General features: G+C 38.8%; 1 protein-coding gene across 2 annotated transcripts in view; it reads right to left on the bottom strand.

The window, feature by feature from the left end:
* LOC150081946 (putative pyruvate dehydrogenase E1 component subunit alpha, mitochondrial) overlaps positions 1-20,343 on the bottom strand; it is a 253,559-nt gene that overhangs the window by 195,655 nt on the left and 37,561 nt on the right. For both annotated transcript variants that reach the window (XM_090378999.1, XM_090378998.1), the window contains exon 2: positions 4,595-4,657. Coding sequence is in view for 1 of the 2 variants with exons in the window: in XM_090378998.1 (XP_090235124.1) it covers positions 4,595-4,657 (63 nt within the window). In the remaining variant the exon portion in view is untranslated. The remainder of the gene's footprint in view (positions 1-4,594; positions 4,658-20,343) is intronic.

Below are 20,343 nucleotides of genomic sequence, written 5' to 3'. Positions count from 1 at the left end.
TTTTTTTTAAGGCTTTAGGTGGGCCATATACCATATGCATAGACAAATTTCATTTTGCCCTATAATTCTGCTGGCTACTGTGTCCCAGCCAACTGAACCTTCGTCCAAACCAGTTCTAAATGCCACTTATTTTTAGAATAAATTAATCTATAATTATTGTTTAGCTGCAGCTCTCCTGTAGTCATCCTTTTAATTTCTGATATCCACTATTAAGATATCACATTGACCTAGTTCTTCTACTTAATATCACTTTGTTGCTGTTTAAGCCCCTAATACTGATGATATCTATTTTGAGGGATGTTTCAGTAGCATATTGAGCATTTTGTATCCTGGTTCCCTGATGAGCATTGCAGGGTCCTCATTCACTTAGGCAACATTCCAGCCATTATGAGTTTCTTTGCTATGTCCTATCATGGTGATAAGATTTTAGCCTATAATTCAACCAATGCATTTCAATGGATATAATTGATATGCTGGTTAATCGTTCTTGTCCAGTTGTTGATCTAAGCTTATTTTTAACTAATTTAAGTTTACTGAAGGACCTTTCACAAGAAGCTACTGTTACAGGCAGGGTAAGAAAAATTCGTAAAGCTATTTCTATGTTCAGATAAGATACTATTAGACAATACTCGTGAATGAATTGGAGAAGTTGAAAAGGGGTTACAGATTTTATATCCTGCAAAATTGATAAAACATGATTTTTCAAACTTTCAATTTCTGTTGAAATACCTGATGCATTTAAATCTTTGTTGTATTTTAATGCAAGGTCCGAAGCAGCTTTCTGCAAGCCAAGATCTTTTGTTTTACACTGATTTTAGTGTACATCGATCATAAAAAAAGATGTTTGCATTTGTTTTAACACTCAAATACGAGGGGGTTTTGATAAATTTCTGGCCTGACAACGAAAAAATTTGAATAGATGAAAATTCTTTTAGTATGTTGTTACCAATGTCTCATAACATGTTGTGCAAAATTTCATTCATTTCCTGATAGTAGTAATTTTTTTTTACAGGTCTGAAGTGACCATGGCGACGCAAAGTGTGAGTTTTTCCAAAGTTCAGAAGAGAGCTGTCATCAAGTACCGCTTCTCCAAGAAAATGGGAGCCAAAGAAATTTATGATGAATTGAAACAAACAATGGCCAAGGAGTGCCCTTCATACAGCACAGTCATGGGTGGCAGATTTCAGGAGGGGGAGAACAAGCACAGAGGATGAGGAAAGACCAGGAAAACCCAGGACCGTAATGACTGTGGAAATTGTCGATAGTGTCCACGACCTAATCCTTGTAGACAGGAGGATGGGTCTGCAACATGCAGCAGACACCCTAAGCATCAGTTTGGAGCAGGTGCATTACATCGTGCATGAAGAATTGTGTATGAGAAAACTGTCTGCCAAGTGGATTCCCAAACTCTTGACAGCTGATGACAGGAGGAAAAGAAGGGACTGTGCGAAGGCACTTTCGGACCATTTTTCAAGTAGTGCAAGCAATGTTATTCAACGAATAGTGACAGTTGATGAAACACTATTGTACATGTATGATCCCGAGACAAAAAATCAATCCATGCAGTGGTGCCATGATGGATCACGATGACCCAAAAAATTTCACAGACAGAAATCTGCAGGGAAAATGATGGGTGTGATATTTTGGGATTGTGAGGGGATAATACTGAGCGAATACCTGGAAAATGGCACCATCTTGAATGCTGAACATTATGCGGTCATGTTGGACAAATTGTGCCGCTTTGAAGGAAAAGAGGCAGGGAAAGTTGTCAAAACACATCATTTTCCTCCAAGACAATGCTCCCTGCCACAAGGCCAGAATTGCAATGGAGAAAATTCATGATGCAGTATGAAATCATTGAACATCCCCTTATTCCGCAGACCTTGCCCCCTCGGACTATTATCTGTTCCCCAACCTCAAAATGCACCTCAAAGGTACTACACATTTAGGGACACAACAGATGTTATATCAGCAGTAGAAGGGTGGTTTGCAGACAAAGACTTCTATTACCATGGAATAGAACTGCTGCAGGAACGTTGTGCCAAGTGTATCAACCTGGAAGGGAACTATGTTGAATAAAATGACATTCATTTGCCGCTGGCGCCATGTTTTCTTTCTGAGGCTGGAAACTTATCAAAACCTCCTCAATACTGTATTTTCAGGAACATTTTCAGGAAGACCTCGACGCAGAGTTTCAAAATCTGCCAACATTTTATCTTCGGAAAGTTTATTTAATACCTTAGTTGCCCTCATTTCCCCCTTTGCCCCCTCGACGTCGCTACTGTCACTAGTTCTTTGAATAGTGTCCAAAATGACAGAATCACTTGGATATTCAGCTACAGTGACCATGTGAACACAGACAGGAGAAATTTACTGAAAGGCTGTGATCTCTCACTTCTGTAAAAACAGATGACTGCTTGTCGGAATAAAGGGAAACCGGAATACAGGTTGACCAGAGGCTATTATCCATGTCGGAAATAAGCCTTAATTTTCTGACTGTTGATTAGCGTGACTTCTCGGTACGTGGAATAGGTGGCTGCATAGGCTTTACGGGCACCACTTATATTGTGGAACAGTAATCCCTTTAACCATTAATTTGTGCTTTCTAATTGCCTAAAGGCCAGAGGTGGGAACAATGCATACAAAGTTAAGTCTCACTTGTAATCCATTTGTTATATTATATGGAAAATTTCTTCGTTCTACGAAAACTATTTTAAATATAATTATCAAGAGGAATTCAAAAAAAATTCGCTGTAAAGGAGTTTGTTAAACAGAGATCCGACTGTAATTAAATCAAAAATGAAGCAATTTTAAAATGCATAACTGGTCGAGTGAGCCCTTAAAATGCTGCACCTGGGGCTGGAGCCTCGCTCACCCCACCATAGTTCCAGCTCTGTGGACAGGTTGATCCAGCTAGGTGGTGAGCACATTTCTATTGTATTTTTTGAACCCTGCAATAGACTATGATATTTAAGCACACATTTTATTTTAAATCAAGTACCCCTATGCTTTCCTCCTTATACCATCAATGATACACATATTACAGTTGAGAAACACTGTCTGAGACAGTGTTTCTCAACTGTAATATGATACTTGAGTTTTGCATCCACAAAGAGAAATTGTACATTATTCAAGGTCTTGACCAGGAATTGAATTTATTACTTCAACCAGAATTTAGTGAGTTCATTTTTAAATATTAAATTACTTAATTTAATTATGAATCTGTGCAAGTGATTGACAATGCAAGTCAGGATATTATAAGAGCCAATACTGTAATGGATAAAAGAGTTTCTGTGTGTATTTTTATTACTTTAATCCTTTATTATAAAGGATTTTTTTTCTCCTAACTATTCCTTGATTCTTTTGACAGAAAAATTGAATGAAGTGATATAAATCAGTGATATAAATAAAAAAGCATGGAAATGGGAAAGGAAAGTGGTTAGTTTATTTACCGACTAAATAAACTAACCACTGAACGTTAAACTGTAACCTTAATTTTGGCCTTTATAGCCAACCACCATGGCATTCTGTGATCCACTTGAATCACAAATATTAGAGACAAGTCAATCATGGAATCCAGCATACCTCTAGGTAAAGTAAAATAATTATTTTTTGCATATGCATTGTAAAAGTACACTAAATGCATAATCTTAGTAATGTGTAATCATTATATCTGAATATAATGATTACACATTACTATATCTGAATACAGTCACTAGTCAACTTTTCAAAGAAACATTTATTATCAAATTAAATCATCACAAGGCAGCACTTGATATCAGCAGTATGCTAGGTTAGGTCAACTTATTTTATATAATAATAAGCTGTCTGTCTATCAGCCTTGCTATATGATAGTATTGTGGCTGAAAAGGGGATAAAAACAGTATGAAGTTTAGGGAAGTTTAAAATTCAGCCCATGTAATCTATTAAAAAAACTGTAATGAAATATGAATTTAACAAAAATCACAAAATATACATATTTACATATTTCAAACAAAACAACTAAATTCAAAAAAACATTTTTGTCTAAAGTAATTTTATTGGAAAACTTTTTTTTTTTGGGTTTCTCAATAAGTGTTCTCGACTTTAAGTATTTCCAGAATATTTCTTTCTGGATACAAATAGAGGAAATTTTTGTAGGTGGTCACCAGACTTAAAACTGATAAAATGTAAAAAATTAAAATTAAAATTAAAAAAATTAAAGTGAATAAGTGCTTTTTTTTTTTGTTTGTTTGTTATTTGGTTTTTAGGAGCATTAGCAACTAAGGCCATATTGCTCCAGGATATGCGGTGGTCATTCCCTGACCTTTCCACATCCTCTGTATTTGGTGGTGACGGGCTCAAACCCTGGTCTAATCAAGAAGCGTGTGCTACGCACTGCTGCTCCTTCCCACCTAGCTACGGAGGCGCCATGAATAAGTGCAACATGTAAACAAAAAAAGTGATGTCAGTTCTTAAAAAACATATAGGTAATATACTTTTTTCAGAACCTATACAATCCTCAAAAAATTGAAGATTATATATGAAGACCACAAATATTTAACTGCATTTTTTTTTTTTAATCTGACAACAACTATTCCTACATAAAACATACCTTGGTTTGAAAGGTCGCCTCTGTTGCATATCCAAAACGTGAATGAACTCGAAATAATAACCCCTATAACAATAATAATATAAAGTAGAGTAAAATGTATATGAAACTAAAATAGACACAAATTTGCATATAAAACATTAAAATTTCTTTAAGTTGGAAGGCAGAGGGAGGCCACAGATTCCACTAAAGAATGTTCCAAACACACTAAAGGGCTACTATAAAATTTCATGAAAATGCAAGGTACTAAATAAAAAGGACCTTAAGTAGTCAAAATGCAAAACTTATGAAATTATAATCAATCTTTCTGTGGTACTTCAGAACCTATACAATCCTCAAAATTTAAGTTATATTCAATCAAAATGTTTCATATATTAAAAGATATGAATTGTCTTTTTAGAAAATACAAAGTACAGAATTTTTGTATGTGAGGGATGTATAACTGTATTTTAGTATTACACTGATGACAGTGCTTTCTACCCAGTAAACCAGTTTTGTTCAAGCAACAGCTTCCCTTAACCCATATGTACCTGCACAAGAGAGTAATTAAAAAGTAAGATTCACCACTGTAACTTTCTATGTCTTTTCACAGATTTAAATTTCATTCTTTGTCAATATCTGGTAGAGAATTCTGCAAAATGGCACACACTGGAAGGAAATAAGTAACAGGTGATAAAATGTTAGCCCACTAATTCATTCCAGGAATGAAATATGCAATGAAAATGAAAATGTCTTTGCCAAAATCCAAAAAATGTCAGAGTGCATGCAGCAGTAGCAAAGGCAATAGCATCACTGTTTTAGGATGGTGAAGAAGGGATTCTCCAGGAGCAGATGCTACAAAATAACAATTATCCCATTTTATAAAGCTAGGTTAGGCCATAAGCAGAATACTGCACATAGGTTAAGAAAACATACTATATGGAATATTGTATGCAGTATTCCATATAGTATGTTTTACTGTATAAACAGAGTGAGCAAGTTCAATGCTGATGGGATTCTTCCTTGTGTTCAGACTACACACGAGAGAGAATAAATTCAATTTGAGGAAGGATGGTTGCAGAACAGATATGTGAAACATTGCCTTTAGCCAGTGGGCTAAAGACAAACTTCCAGTTCTTCCTTGAAAAACTGGACAAAGATGTGGCCTGACCATTACCTTGTACAATGGAATAATCACCTCCTTATCGCTAATGGCAAAATTCCTGTAAATCATCCACACAAAACCCTATGAGCTGTCCTGGGAATCTTTCTGCACCGCTCAGAGAACTTGATATCTGAAAGCACAATTACCTTCAGTTCTTTTTAATTTTCCACTATCCTGAGTGCAGTGCCACATAAATGGTACATTAATTGGAGATTACTGATACCAATGTGTAGCACTTTACATTTAGCATTAGTAGAGGAACATGTTGCAAGAAAGCAACTTATACGGCATCAGCCAAAAAAAAAAAAAAAAAAAACCCTTCCCATTTTACTGCTCCATTCATTTCAAATGTTTGTCTAGTTCTGAATTCAATTTAATTAAGCTATCAACTTCCACAAAAACAGATGGAAGTTTGTTCCAGCAATCAACTACCCACTGGCTTAAGGCAAACTTCTGCACATCTGTTCTACAACTGTCTTTCCTCAGTTTGAATCTATGCCCCCTCAGGTTTCTAATCTGAGCAAGATGAAGAATCCCATCAGAACTGAGCCTGCTCAATCAATTCAAGGACTTTTATACCTCCATCAGATCGCCTCGCATGTGCCTAGTCTCCAAAAGTCGCAATTTGCAGAACTTAAGCCTCTCTTGTTAGAGCATACCTTTGTTCCTCTCACTAATCTTGTTGCCCTTCTCTGTACTCTTTCTAGCAATGCTACATCCTTCCTAAAATGAGGCTTCCAGACCTGTATGCAGTACTCAAGGTGTGGCCTAACCATTGTCTTATAGAAGGAGATAATCACCTCCTTATCCCTGCTCACAAAATTCCTGTATATCATTGACAAAACCCCATTACTTACTCTGGCAGCCCATCTGCACTGCTCAGAAAACTTCATATCTGACTACACAGTTACACCCAGGTCTCTTTCATTCTCCACTACCCTGAGTGTAACACCACATAGTTGGTACATTTCTCTGGGCTTACAGCTACCCATATGCAGTACTTTGCATTCGTCAATGTCAAACTTCAGTCGCCACTTCTCAGCCCATCTACACAACTTTTACAGATACCGTTGCAGCAGCATACTGTCATTACTGTTATTAACAACCCTGCCAACCTTTGTATCATCTGCAAACGTTGACATTAAGCTTGATTTACTTTCATCAATATCATTTATAAATACACAAAACAACAATGGGCCCAACACTGAACTCTGAGGGACACCACTAATAACATTAGTCCATGTAGAGCAATACCCATTGATTACCACCCTCTGTCTTCTCCTACTCAACCATACTTTTATCCATCGTAGCAACTTGCCCTTAATGTCATACTGCTCCAATTTGTACAATAGTCTTCCATGTGCAACAGCATCAAAAATCTTTCCTGAAATCCAAGTATATGATATCAAAATTATTTTTTGCATCCAGTTCCTTTGTGACCACATCACAGTATACAATCAAATTGGTCAGACAAGACTTCCCCTTGACAAACCCATGCTGTGTCTGAATTATTACTGGTGTCTTGTCTCGATGATCCTGCAATGCTTCTTTAATGAGCGACTCCATTATTTTGCCTGGAACAGAAGTCAAACTAACAGGTCTGTAATTACTCGTGTCACCCTTTGATCCCCCTTTGTGAATTGGAGATACATTTGCACATCTACAATCCTTGAGGACTTCCCCAGAGTCCAAGGATGCGCTTAATTATGGCTAAGGGTTTGCTTACTTCCTTTCTCATCTCCTTTAATATAACTGTATAGATCCTATCTACTGCCTTTCTTACATTTAACTTCAACAATTTCTCCTCCACTTTGCTCTCAGTTATTACAAACTCATTTAACTCGATGTTAGAGTTTGATAAACATCTGGTCCTCTCCTCCTTGTATAATTCCTCACGTTTGAATGTAGATACAAAATACTCATTTAGTTTGGCAGCTATCTGAGAATGATCATCTACAGTCAAACCATTGATATCAAGTGGACCAATCTGATTCATCCCCTTCCTTTTAGAGTTTATATAAGTAAAGAAGTCTTTGCTAGTTTTCTTTGCATCATTTGCCAAAGACTTTTCATAATCTGCCTTTGCATGCCTAACCTCCTTTGTGACTTTATTACAGACTAGCTTGTATCTACCATAGGCTTCTGTGTCACCTGTTAATTTATATGTATCCCATGTATTTTTCTTCTCTGCCACATGTCTAATTAGTTCATCTGACATCCATTTAGGCCCAGGTCTTTTTCTTCTAAATCTTGAACAATATTTCTTATTTGGTATGAAAATTTATGTGCATTCAATGACAATTTATGTGCATCCAATGCATTTTCTTCTCTACAACGAGTCTCATTAGTTCATCTAACATCCATTTGGGGCTAAACCTAGAGCAATATTTCTTAGTTGGAACAAAAAGCCTACTAGCTTCCAAAATTACTTCCTTGAATGCTTCCCAATTAAAATTTGCTGTTGACAACCATCATCAGTTGTTCCCACTGTATACAACCTAAAAAATTTCTGTCACTACTGTAGCACCTTTACAAAAGCAAAGACCATTCCCTTTACCTCTGAAGGTAATTACTTCTTTACGTAAATCCCACATCAGTACACTGTGATCACTGCCACCTAGTGGTTCCTTTATCTGTAAATTCTTAATGCATGAATAATCATTGTTGATAATCAGATCAAGAGTGTTACTCCCTCTCTAACATGTTGCTGTAGAAAACAATCATCCAATAAAAGCCTTGCTAGTGTGCGAGTGACCAAACTACAAGTTTTGGTCTATATCTGGAAAGTTAAAATCCCCCATTATAAGACACTCTGATTTACTGACCACTCTATTTATCTGTATAACTGTTCGTTGTACTCATCAGAGTCATTAGGCCCATAACAAACTCCTACCCTCATTTTTTTCTTTCCCAGTGCTTATATCACACCAAACTGACTCAACATTGCACTGTCCATCTACGTCAACTGGATGCACTTCCTTAGATTTTATGTGTTTCTTAACTAACAGCATAACCCCTCCTCCCTTCCTATCCTGTATATCTTTTCTGTACACATTGTACTCCCCAAATTCCAATTCTGCATCCCTTATATCTGATTGGCACCATGTCTCAGATATCCCAACAATATCTGCCTTGGATGTCTTAACCAGCACTTCAAATTCACCAAATTTATTTACTACACTCCTAGCATTGGTGTACATGAAAGTATACATGCACCTGTTCTTACTCTTAGTTACTCTAACACAGTTCATGTATTTACTTGTTTCATGACCCCCAGCAACTGGCTTTCTGGGCTGCTGCACATTCCAATAGAAGCAGTGCAAGAATCATTTCCACCTCTGCCTGCAGCTAATGTTAATCTATCAGTCTGTGAATCCCCCCAAGCTAGCAGTTTTCCAAAACACCGAACATTGCCTTGATAGCATCAGCAAATATTCTTGCACCCCTTCTATTTAAGTGTATGCCATCCCTGTAGAAGCAATCTCTCCTGTTAACTAGCACAGACCATGCTGAGAAAAATTCTACCCCATGAACCCTGCACAATCTCTCCAGGGCCGAATTGATTGACAAGCTCTCATCATATACTCCCTCCTATCTTGTCTGGGCAGGATTGCAGACACTTTCAAATTTAACCCTAACTCACGACTTTTTTTCCACATTGACCTGTACTTAGTATATCTGCAGATCTCCTACACTTAATGTCATTATTGTCAATGTGTACAACCATATCACCTTTTGTGCCCTTAAAAGATGATATCTGCTCTACGTCATCAACTTTTGTCCCTGGCAGACATACCCTGGCCCTATTCCACCTATCCTTTTTGCACAATATATTTCCCATTTCCCTGACAATTGAGTCACCAACAATAACTAGCTCCTGTGGGACCAGCACATTCTGTCCTGAAGGGTGCCACTGTGTTGCCTGGTGCATAAGAGTGTGCTCTGGCATTGAGTTGGGCAGCTGAGAACTTGATGGGGGGCCCCCCATTTTAATTCCTCAAAGGGCATCCACCCGACTCTTTAAGCTCTCATAAATACCCATCAGAATGCTGAGTTGACACCTAATTTCTTCACATTCTCTGCACCTAGCGCACGCACACGCACACACACACACAAAGACATCCACTGTGGCTAGATCATGTCCTGTTCGAGGGAGATCTGTACACATGTTGCATTTTGCATATTTTTTCAAACTGTGACACATTGAAGAATCGTCCCCTATGGTTCTCTGGTGAACCACAGCACTTTCGCTACTTTGCACAAGTTGCTTTGCTACTCTAGTCTGCGGCATGATTTCCGTTTAAATACAATTTAGTTAACAATAAAAATTAAAAGGATTTATAAATTTAATTGATTAATTGCCAATACTATACTAAGCTAACAGATTCCTACCACAGTCCTACGCATTACGCTATCTAGTTTTACGTTATGCCTTACACTATCAAGTTCGAGATATATTCAATACTACTCCGTATCGATACTACACAATGGCAGGAAGTTTCGAATGGTACAAGTTTTAATGATACCAAGTAATAACCCACAAAATCAATATCTAAGTTCAAAATAAACTAAGTATTGTAACCAGGAATATAAAGCTACTTCTAGAAAATAAATTAATATGCCAATTTAGTCAATAAAATGGTAAATATTTAAGAAAAACTTCTCTATTAGCTGGAGCTATAAAAACTTTATCCGCACCGAGCTAATCTCTTTTTTTTTTTTTTTTTTTTTTTGATTTGGTAGTTGTTGGCGCATCAGCTTCTATGGCCATATTGCACCTCCCAAGGTTTTTGCAGTACTTTGATCCAAGCCCGAGGCGGGAATCGAACCCGCGACCTTGGGTTGCCGGGCAGGTACTTTACCCACTCGGCTAGTCCGGTCAGCGAGCTAATCTCATTCCCACTCCATTTTGTCAATGATAAACCTCAATTGCCATTTTTTGCCCAACTGCTTAATTTTTAAAGATCTTTGCAGTAGCATACCATCATTATTGTCATTAACCACCCTGCCAACCTTCATTATCATCTGCAAACTTAGTCATTAAGCCTGGAATACCTTCATCAATAGCATTCATATATACAGAAAAAAAAAAAACTGCCGAACACTGAACCAGGTAGGACTGTATTAACAACATTAGTCCATGAAAAGCAGTGTAAACTGATAACAACCATCCCTTTATCCATAGCAGTAATTCACGCTTAATACCATACTACCCCAATCTGAACAGCAGTCTTAATGCAACAGTATCAAAAACTTGTCTTAATGCAACAGTATCAAAAACGCTGATATCTTATATCAACAATAATTTTGATATAAGATATCAAAATTATTTTTTGCATCCAGTTCCTTTGTTACTGTATCATAGTATCCAACCAAACTGGTCAGACAAGATCGCCCCTTGACAAATCCATGCTGTTACTACAGTATAACTGCATTCCTACCTAGATAGTCCTGCATTACTTCTTTAACCAGTGATTTCATTATTTTCCATGGAACAGAAGTTAAGCTAACAAGTTTGTAATTACTCATGTTACCCTTTTTAAATTGGGGATACATTTGCACATTTCCAGTCCACAAGGACTTCCCCTGAATCCAAGGATGCTCTCATAGTTATGGTTAAGGATTTGCTTACCTCCTTTGCTGCTTCCCTTAATATAATTAGATAGATCCCATTGATTCAGTATTGGGCCCACTGTTGTTTTGTATATTTATCAATGATATTGATGAAGGTATATTAGACTTAGTGTCGAAGTTTGCAGATGATACAAAGGTTGGCAGGGTTGTTAATGACAGTAATGGCAGTGTGCTACTACAAAAGGATCTAGAAAATTTGGGCAGATGGGCTGAGAAGTAGCAACTGAAGCTTAACATTGACAAATGCAAGGTACTGCAAATGGGTAGCAGTAATCCCAGAGTAACGTACTGGCTGTGTGGTACTACACTTAGGGTGGTAGAAAATGAAAAAATCCTGGGAGTAATTGTGCAGTCAGATATGAAATTTTCTGAGCAATGCAGACAGGCTGCAAGAGCAGGTCATGGGGTTTTTTCAATGATATACAGGAATTTTGCTAGCAGGGAAAAGGAGGTGATTACCCCTTTGTATAAGGAAATGGTCAGGCCACGTCTTGTGTACTGCGTACAGGTCTGGAGGCCTCATTTGAAGAAGGATGTAGATTTTCTTGAGCATGTACAGAGAAGGGCAACAAGATTGGTGAGGGGGAACAATGGGGTCCTCTGATCTGAGGAGTCCAGTAATGCTCTCATAACTAGCCTTAATGGTTCAATGCACTCACTTGCCGCCTCCTTTAAGATTATAGGGTATATGCCATCAACCACAGGAGCCTTACTTGCCTGTGGGTGCGAAAGTTTTCTCATTAAATCAACATGTGAAATTTCAACATCATTAATTACATTTTTTTCAACTTCACTCCCATAATTTCTCATTGACATGAAGGGTTTTTCTTCTGTAAATATCGATGCAAAGTAGCTGTCGAGTTCATCTGCAACATCAGTTGGGATATCTAATACTATCCCACGCAATTACGTGCACAATCTGATTTGTTCTTCTCTTCTTTGCATTTATATATGTGAAGAATTCCTTAACTGCACTCTTTGCTCTCATCATTTCTTATCCCCAATCTTTGCTCTCTCCCAGACTCAGTAAAGATACTATAGTGAAAATTATACTTCACTGAATAAAACATCTTTCTCCTTCAGAAAATGATGAACATAATTCAACCATGGAAGGCCAACATGGAACAGAACATCAGTGTTCTGCAAATTCTTTCCAAAATAAGAAATTGCCTGACTCCAATGAGATTTTAAAAGATGAACTTCAGTCAGAAATTAATGAAATATTTAACTATTTTTGCTAAAAAAGTTTAAAGCTTGAAAAATATGGACTCAGATTGTCTACAATTATCTCAGTACAATAGTACCAGAATAGAATCTGAAAGGGTGTTTTCTGCTGCTAATCAAATATGTACCAAAATTAGATCCATTTTAAACGATCATACTATTGATTGCTTATGTTTCTTAAGAGCTCACTTTATTCAGACAGGCAGTGTGAATGCTTAAACATAACTAAACTTTGCAGTAACAATATGTATTTTTTTGTTTTTAGAATAACTGTATTTTTTTCAGAATTTAAAACTTGAATTCAAGTAATTACAGTACTTGTTTTTTTCCTTACTTTATTGCATCTAACTGTAATCAAAATTTATTGAGAAAACGTTTGTTTTTGGAATACCGGTATTAATACCTGTATCCCAGTTTCATAAATTAAAAATACCAAAATACCGGAATTAAGATTTTGACCAGTATTGTTAAGCCCTAGATATTGCAGAAATTAGTGGAATTAAAGATCTAATTACTTACTGACAGTGTACAGTCCAGGGCTAGACAACTTATTGTTGATTAAGTTTGATTTAATTGATATTTTTTTTGTGTCAATTACTTTAATCCCCTGATACAAACTTCAATTCAGTGCACATAATGATGTCTAATGACAGCTCCTCTTTATCCAGTGAGGACGAATCAGGTAATTTTCCTCCTCTCCACCTAAAATATCACATAAAACTCCCCATCCTTCATATAAAAAGAAAAGAGCAAGAAGAAGCTTAAACTCTTATCTTCTCTGTATGAACAAATTAAGCTAAAGCCTATTGTGACAGTTGCAAGTCTCCTGGATGTCCTGTTGCTGACTCTCCTAGTAACAATCCTGCTGCTTCTCCAGCTACTTCTATTCCTTGTACTCCTGCCACACCATCTATTTTGAACCAATTTTCCAGAGCATATGGCAATTTGGAAAGCAAATAGCAATTAGACCACTGAAGAACACAGAGAGCCATTTACTTTAGAACTAACTTCGGTGGTCAACAAGATCAACGTGAAGAAGTGTCCAGGAATGGACATGATTGAATATGTGTTCATTCTCCAGCTGTTAAAATTAAGACCTCTCTACCTGCTCTTGCTCTTCAATAAATTTCTTCTTGAGGGCATCTTTCCCTCTGTTTGGAAGGTTGCTTTGCTCCATCTTATCAAAAAGCAGGATAAGCCTGACTCAAATCCACTTGCCTAAACACCAATTGCGATGCTTGCCAATCTTGGGAGCTCTTGGAGTGTCTTATGGCTCTTTGACTAACAACACGGTTTCAACAGCAAAATCTCTTTTCCCCCTGTCAATATGGCACCACTACAGGTCATTCTTGTGAGGAGGCCACATCTGACATACTGAAAATTCTAAGTCCAAATTTGAACTAGCTATTATGGTTGATTTTGAGGGTGCCTTCAACAATGTCTCGTGGGATGCACCCTTGAATGTCTCTAGTCTGCTCCTTTCATATGTAGAAATTATTTCAAAGTTACTTGTCAAATCAAAATTTCTTCGAATCTCTATGAAGGTCTTTTGAGGGTGTCCCCATGGTTCAGTCCTGGGGCCCCTTATCTGGAACACCATTCTTCAAGACCGGCTGGCCACTCTCACCAGAACTGTAAAATTATTGATTTTACCAATGACCTGACAATTGTGGTTTTGGGCAGTTCTTGTGCAGTGTTGGAGGTGAATGCAAACCAGATTTTATCTGATCTTTGGCTAATAAACTTAAAATTAATCCAGTGAAAACAAAAATGATGATTTTCAAATCCAAGTTGGATCACAGGTAGCCTCCCCAAGTCAAAACTGTTTTATAAGTGGCTCCCTATAGTCACTCAGACTAAACTCCTTGGGGTCGTTACTCACCATAAGCTTTCCTTCTATCCTCATATGATCCATAGGAGTACTAAAATCAAATTCACAAGATCAATTAGAATTTCCAGGGGAAAGTGGAGTCTCTTTAGGAACTCACTTTTTCTCTATTATAATGCTCTATTTCTGCCCACAGTCACCTAAGTGGCAGGAGCTTCATTTCACCGGACCACCAATTAAATTCCAAAATGAGGTTAAAACAATTCCATCCAGCAGAGCATGCTCCTCTGTTCTCAGAGCCTGTAGAACAGTTTCCACTGCTGCAGTGCAAGTTATTGTGGATCTATTTATCATCTACTGTGCCTCTGCTTTCAGCACAAAAAACAAATACCCTCAGAATTACTTTATATCCAATTAAATTTAAATGAAGATCTCAAAAATGAGAAATCCGGATACTTTAATGAGCTAATTAGTATCTGGCACACCAGATGGGATACTACCTCACTTGAAACTGCCACAAGAAAATTCCTGCCTGATGTGACCTTACTTTCTAAATCAGTTAAAACCTGGTGCTCATTAACATTGGAAACTTCCTTTACAGTAACTGGACATGGCTAAGCCAATCAAAAACTCCATCAGCTTGGTTTGCATCACACTGATCTCTGCAGCTGAGGGAATACAGAAGATTGAAGTCACCTGCTGTTTGACTGTGCAATTCATGATGATCTTAGGGTGAAGCTCCGAATTAACATTCCAGATCTCTCTCTCTCTCTCTCTCCTGGGCACGTGTTGTTCCTACAAAATAAACACCATCTTTTAGCTCTTCAGAACTTTGCCACCAAGATCTCTGTTTACAGAAAAAGAATCAATGCCAAAGTGGTAAGCCAAAATAGCCCACCATACACACCTGTGTGAGTGGGACATCAGTTTGCCTCTCGGTCATCTTGGATGGCGAAATATATACTATCGGAGGAAACTCAGGGATTTCTATGTAGTGTTAAGTTGCTCATGAATTTGTTTAGGCATAATGGTATTGAAATTAGCAATATTTACTTCTATATAGTTCGTATACACAAAAATCATCACTGGACTGATCTTAAAAGTACGTTGGATGACCTCTTATGATGGTCCTGACAAATTTTGTTGGGTAACCTTCTCTGAGATGTAATGAAGGTGCTGCTTCACTCTCCATTTCAGGTGCGCTGCTCGCCTGATGAGTTTTCCAATGTGATGGTTAAATGTCAGCTTTGTGTCAAAAACCACCCCCAAATCTAAATGACATGAAACAGGAAGTATGGATACTGCATTAATCTTTGGCGAAATGGTTGTGGGCTCTTTCTTCAAGGAATAGAGCATGCACTCAGACTTTGCTAGGTTGATATTATGGTCAAATTGTTTGAGGTAGACTACTAGTGTGAGGAGCACACTGTTAATTTCCTCTGTGATCATATTGGAGGTCTGCATTTGTTTGGATAGTGGTCAGTATTTTTAAATTGTTACAATAAGAAAATACATCTGGTCTCTGGATTATAAAAGGGGAGATAATGGCAGTAAAGAGGAGGCTAGAGAGGACTCCCCTTGTGGTACTCCTGTAGATATTTGCTTAGTATAGCTTTTTTTCATAATTATGGAGTACGATTGTACGGTTCTGAAGGAGTGATGAGAGGAAATGCAATGCATCCCCACCTATGGAGTAGTGGTCTTCAAGCAGTCATAGGAGGGCAGGTACTTGAACAGCATCAAATGCTACTTCGATGTCGAGGTAGGTTATGAGGAGTTCTTTCCTCTCAAAAACTTTAAAGACGCTGTGGGTGGTGGCAAGGAGATTGAGCTCCTACCAAACAGTTCCCCCAAGGAGTGGAACTGTTTGGTAGTGATTAATGAATTTTCAGTGGAGCATCTGGAAGTATGTGAGTTGTTAGAGTTGGCAGGAGGGTCCTTTCTAGCAGTTTCAGGAGACATGAGGAATTGGAGATGGGTCTGAAGTGTTTCTCTAATGATGGTGTTCTTATTTTTGGGTGCAGCCTTACCAAATAGACATTACCTTCCATTGATGGTGAAAGGTGTGTTTGGTTAGTACTGCTAACAAGAGGCTGGATGATATATGGGCCCAGGCATCTCAGCATGAACTGGGGAATTCCATCTGCACCCATAGCTGTGGAGGATGGGGTTGAATTCAAGGCTGCTAAGCTTTGGTGTTTATATAGTGATGGATATCGGTGAGTCCTGTCTACTAAGATCGAATATGTGTTTGAAATTATTGTTGGATGCGACGTCTTCAAATCGGGTAAAGAAGTCAATCCATCTCTGGGGGTCAAGTTGCTCTGGGAAAATAGTAGTTTCTTCTGTCTATGGTGTCTTTCCCGTGGTTAGCAAGCGTTAAAAATAGCTCTTGATGGACTGGGATTTTTGGCGTTTGAAAATGGCTCCTGCTCTTGAAAATGCTATCCTATCATTAATTTCGACAGATTGCTTCCATTGCTTATGGAGTTGCTGTTTTAATTGAAACCTGGAGTTTAGACGTGGTGTCCACCATGCTCTAGAGTGGGAAGTGATTGTGACTGTCTTTGAAGCCACGTATTGAGCTACCGTGATAATCCATTTAGTTAACAGGTCGGCTGCTAGTAGGGTATCATATGACTCAAGAACATACCATGGGATGAGAGATGTTGCTGTAATGCATTTGGAAACATTGAGATATTTGGGACTGTAAATTGTTCTCCGTATCACCTGTTGTTTTGCGTTAAAAATTGGGATTGGTGGTTCCAGTTGTATTAGGATTGGGTCACGGTCTGAGTTAAAATAACCATCTTGAGGAGAATCAAGTGTACGTGGTATTGATATGAGTATCAGTCCAGTTGGTTTGTTCCCCTTGTGGGGGGCCTCATTGGCTATAGTTAGGCCAGCAATGCTTAGCTGTGATAGGAGCAATCTTTTCATATGATGCAGACATGGAGGGAGGTCAAAGTCTCCACACACAATTTTCATTGGTGAAGTGTGGAGGTGGTGAAGGATCCAGTTGGTCACCTCTTGCATTGTTTCCTTTGTAGGATTGGGTGGTATGTACATGACGACTTCAATGGAAATGGACCTCAATTTAAGCAGTGCATAGAATGTTTCGTAATCATCTGAGTTGCTGGAGATGCTGTTCTTAAGGGTGAGGATGGCTTGATTGCAGAACAGTGATGTTCACCCTCCCCGTCTTTTATTCCTGGATGTCAGCATGGCACCATAACCACTGGGGGATGGGAGCTGCAATGTAATCCTCAGCAGGTTCCAGCCAGGTCTCAGTGAGGCACAGCATATCAAATTCTTTAGGTAGCAAAATTTTGTCAATGGTTTCAAGTTTACTCCTTAAACTGCTGACATTCTGGTAAAGTAGTTTGACCACAGAGGTCAAGGGAACTCTCTTAATTGTCCTCCCTCTAGTTGTTTGGTTGTTTTGAGGCCGTGCTGTTGCCTTTGATGTGATTCTGGTTATGATAGGCATCTCAGTTGGGTGGATTAGATTTTGGGGTTGCCGTTCATGAGGATTTACATGGAGGTGACTCGGATGGCTGGGAAGCAGGTGAGGGCAAACTGGGGCACCCACCTTTGCAGTGAAATGATCGCTACTGCGGCTATAGGTGAGTTAGCTGTGTTTCCTAGTTTGTCATTATGGCATGTTGCTTTCCTAAAAGGGACGTATGATGGCTCCATATGGCAATATGGATGGATGTTTGATGTAGTGATACAGTTCGGAGTCACATTCAAGCTTGAAGGAGGCATAGTTCTGGTGCTTAGCTGGGAGCTGTTCAACTGCAACATCAAGCTGCCAACTCATCTTTCAGAGCTGTAGTGATGTCATCAGTTGCAGTCTGTGGGGACATTCCTGAGACGTATAAGCTGCTTTTAGACTTTCCCGTAGTGCTTAATGCTTGGAGTTGAGAGGTGCTGGATGTTCCTTTAGAATAGGAGTGGCTTGCTCTTGGTCTGGAAGAGCAGATGTGTTTTGGCTGATTAGCTGCTATAGAATTCATTCGAGTTGAGTGCACTGCCACGATCTGGGCCCAAGTTATAGGCTGTAACTGTAAGGACGTTCTGTCGATTAGCGTAGCGAGGGTGTTGTCACAATTCTTAGACTGGAGGCCTGTGGGTTGGTTGGGCAGGTGGTATTCTCAGTTTGGGATCATCTATGGATGAGTTGTAGACAAGCTGCAATTGTGTGGTATCCTTCTGAGCTGTATGGATATGCTTTGTGCTAGATGTTTTGTTCAGCTTCGATTGACTAGGGTTAGGCTGGGTTTCGGTGCAGTCTTCTTTTCCGTGTGCATTTGACGATCCGTATGACTTGAAGGGCTCGAAGAAGAACCATGAATGCTACTCAGGTGTACAGGTTTACGTTGTGACCCCTCACTAGGTATCCCCATTGAGAAACAAGGCATAAGACTATCGGGGATGCTCTTGCTCACTTGAGGGAGGATGGGAGGCCATTATCAGACTGCACAATTCCTTCGATTTCATTATAGATGTTTGAAAGATGTCGAGTATTGCCTGTAGTTGGGCTGGTCTCTAGGTGTCCTGGATTTCTGGTAGCTGAGGATGTCTGTTGCTTCTGGCAGGGTACGTGTCTTGGGCCATATCGGTTTGGATCTCTACACATCTCCAACTGCGAATCAGGTCTGTAGATGTTTGTGCTACTGCATTCTTCACATCTCGTGATCTTGTCATCGACGCTATTTTACCATTAGAGCTATCCATTTGAAATGGCTGATGCAAGTCACCCTTTGTGCTGGTTTTATCTTGCGTATCTAGTGAATGATTACATGGAGGTCTGCTCGACATAGCTGGGGCACCTGTGATGGGGTTGCGGGCTGGGTCAGGTGATGTGTCTACCAGCACATGCACTTCATTCCCACAATGATGGCAAGCATATGTGGCCCGGGAGACACTAGTCAGCTTTTCGACTTTTACTTTGCTACATTTTTTACAAAGGGCCCATGCACAGGGGCCATTGCATAGCACTGTGTGTGTGTGTGTGTGTGTGTGTGTGTGTGACTTTCCGGAAGCAGCTCTGGCAGGTTTGTCCAGCCTCAGTGGGTGGCATCCTGGTATTTTCTTAGAATTATTTTTGCGGTGAAACAAATTAGTTGTAGATATTCAGGGACAGAGGTAGCTGAATAAAAGCTTATCTTAGTCAGAGACACTCAGTATGGGTTTAAACAAGGATCGTGACCTAGTTTTAATTGACACCCAGGGTGAAGATAGCTTAACTCTGGAAATACCGGATGTGTTGAACACCTGCTCGTCCTGACCACGCTGGTCCTATGAGTGCTAGAGGATTAGTGGGTGCGACTAACCTTGGTTGCTGGCCGTTGTCTACTTGGTATTTGAATATTAAATTTAAAATGTAAATGTTTATGTAGATGTTTATGGAGCGAAGAAAAGGCCTTCTTCCTATATAGCTTGTGATGGGGAATATAACGATATCACACATTCGATATTACTACTATTTCTTATGCAAGAATTATTAATAAATCACAGAGCACCATATCGTGCGACCAGTGTGTTCGGTCGACTTCACTGTGTTTGAGTATTCTTTAGCAGTTCCGTGTTACACCCATATTGTCAGAAGTGATGGAGAGCTCCGCTTGGGTGTATGTTAGAACCATCTATGGCAGTCTATGCTAGTTTTTGTGTTCACATTGTTGGATGTGATTGAGGGCTTGCACCACTATGTTTTATAACATATTTTATTTTGCAACACTTTTCTAGATATAATTATTCATGTTATATGTGTCTATAATTATTTTCTATTCCTAGCCATAAACATGTTATCTGTGTATTACTGTTATCCTGAGTATAAAAAATATAAATACAGCCACTCACCAGCTTACGTAATACTTGACTTACGGAAATTCGACTTTAAGTTTTTGCTGGCCG

This window comes from Mastigoproctus giganteus, chromosome 8 (genome assembly GCF_048544385.1).
Source record: "Mastigoproctus giganteus isolate SK-2022 chromosome 8, ASM4854438v1, whole genome shotgun sequence".
Taxonomy (NCBI): domain Eukaryota; kingdom Metazoa; phylum Arthropoda; class Arachnida; order Uropygi; family Thelyphonidae; genus Mastigoproctus; species Mastigoproctus giganteus.
Note: the sequence above shows the minus strand (reverse complement) of the source record. Positions and strands in the feature narration are given on the sequence as shown.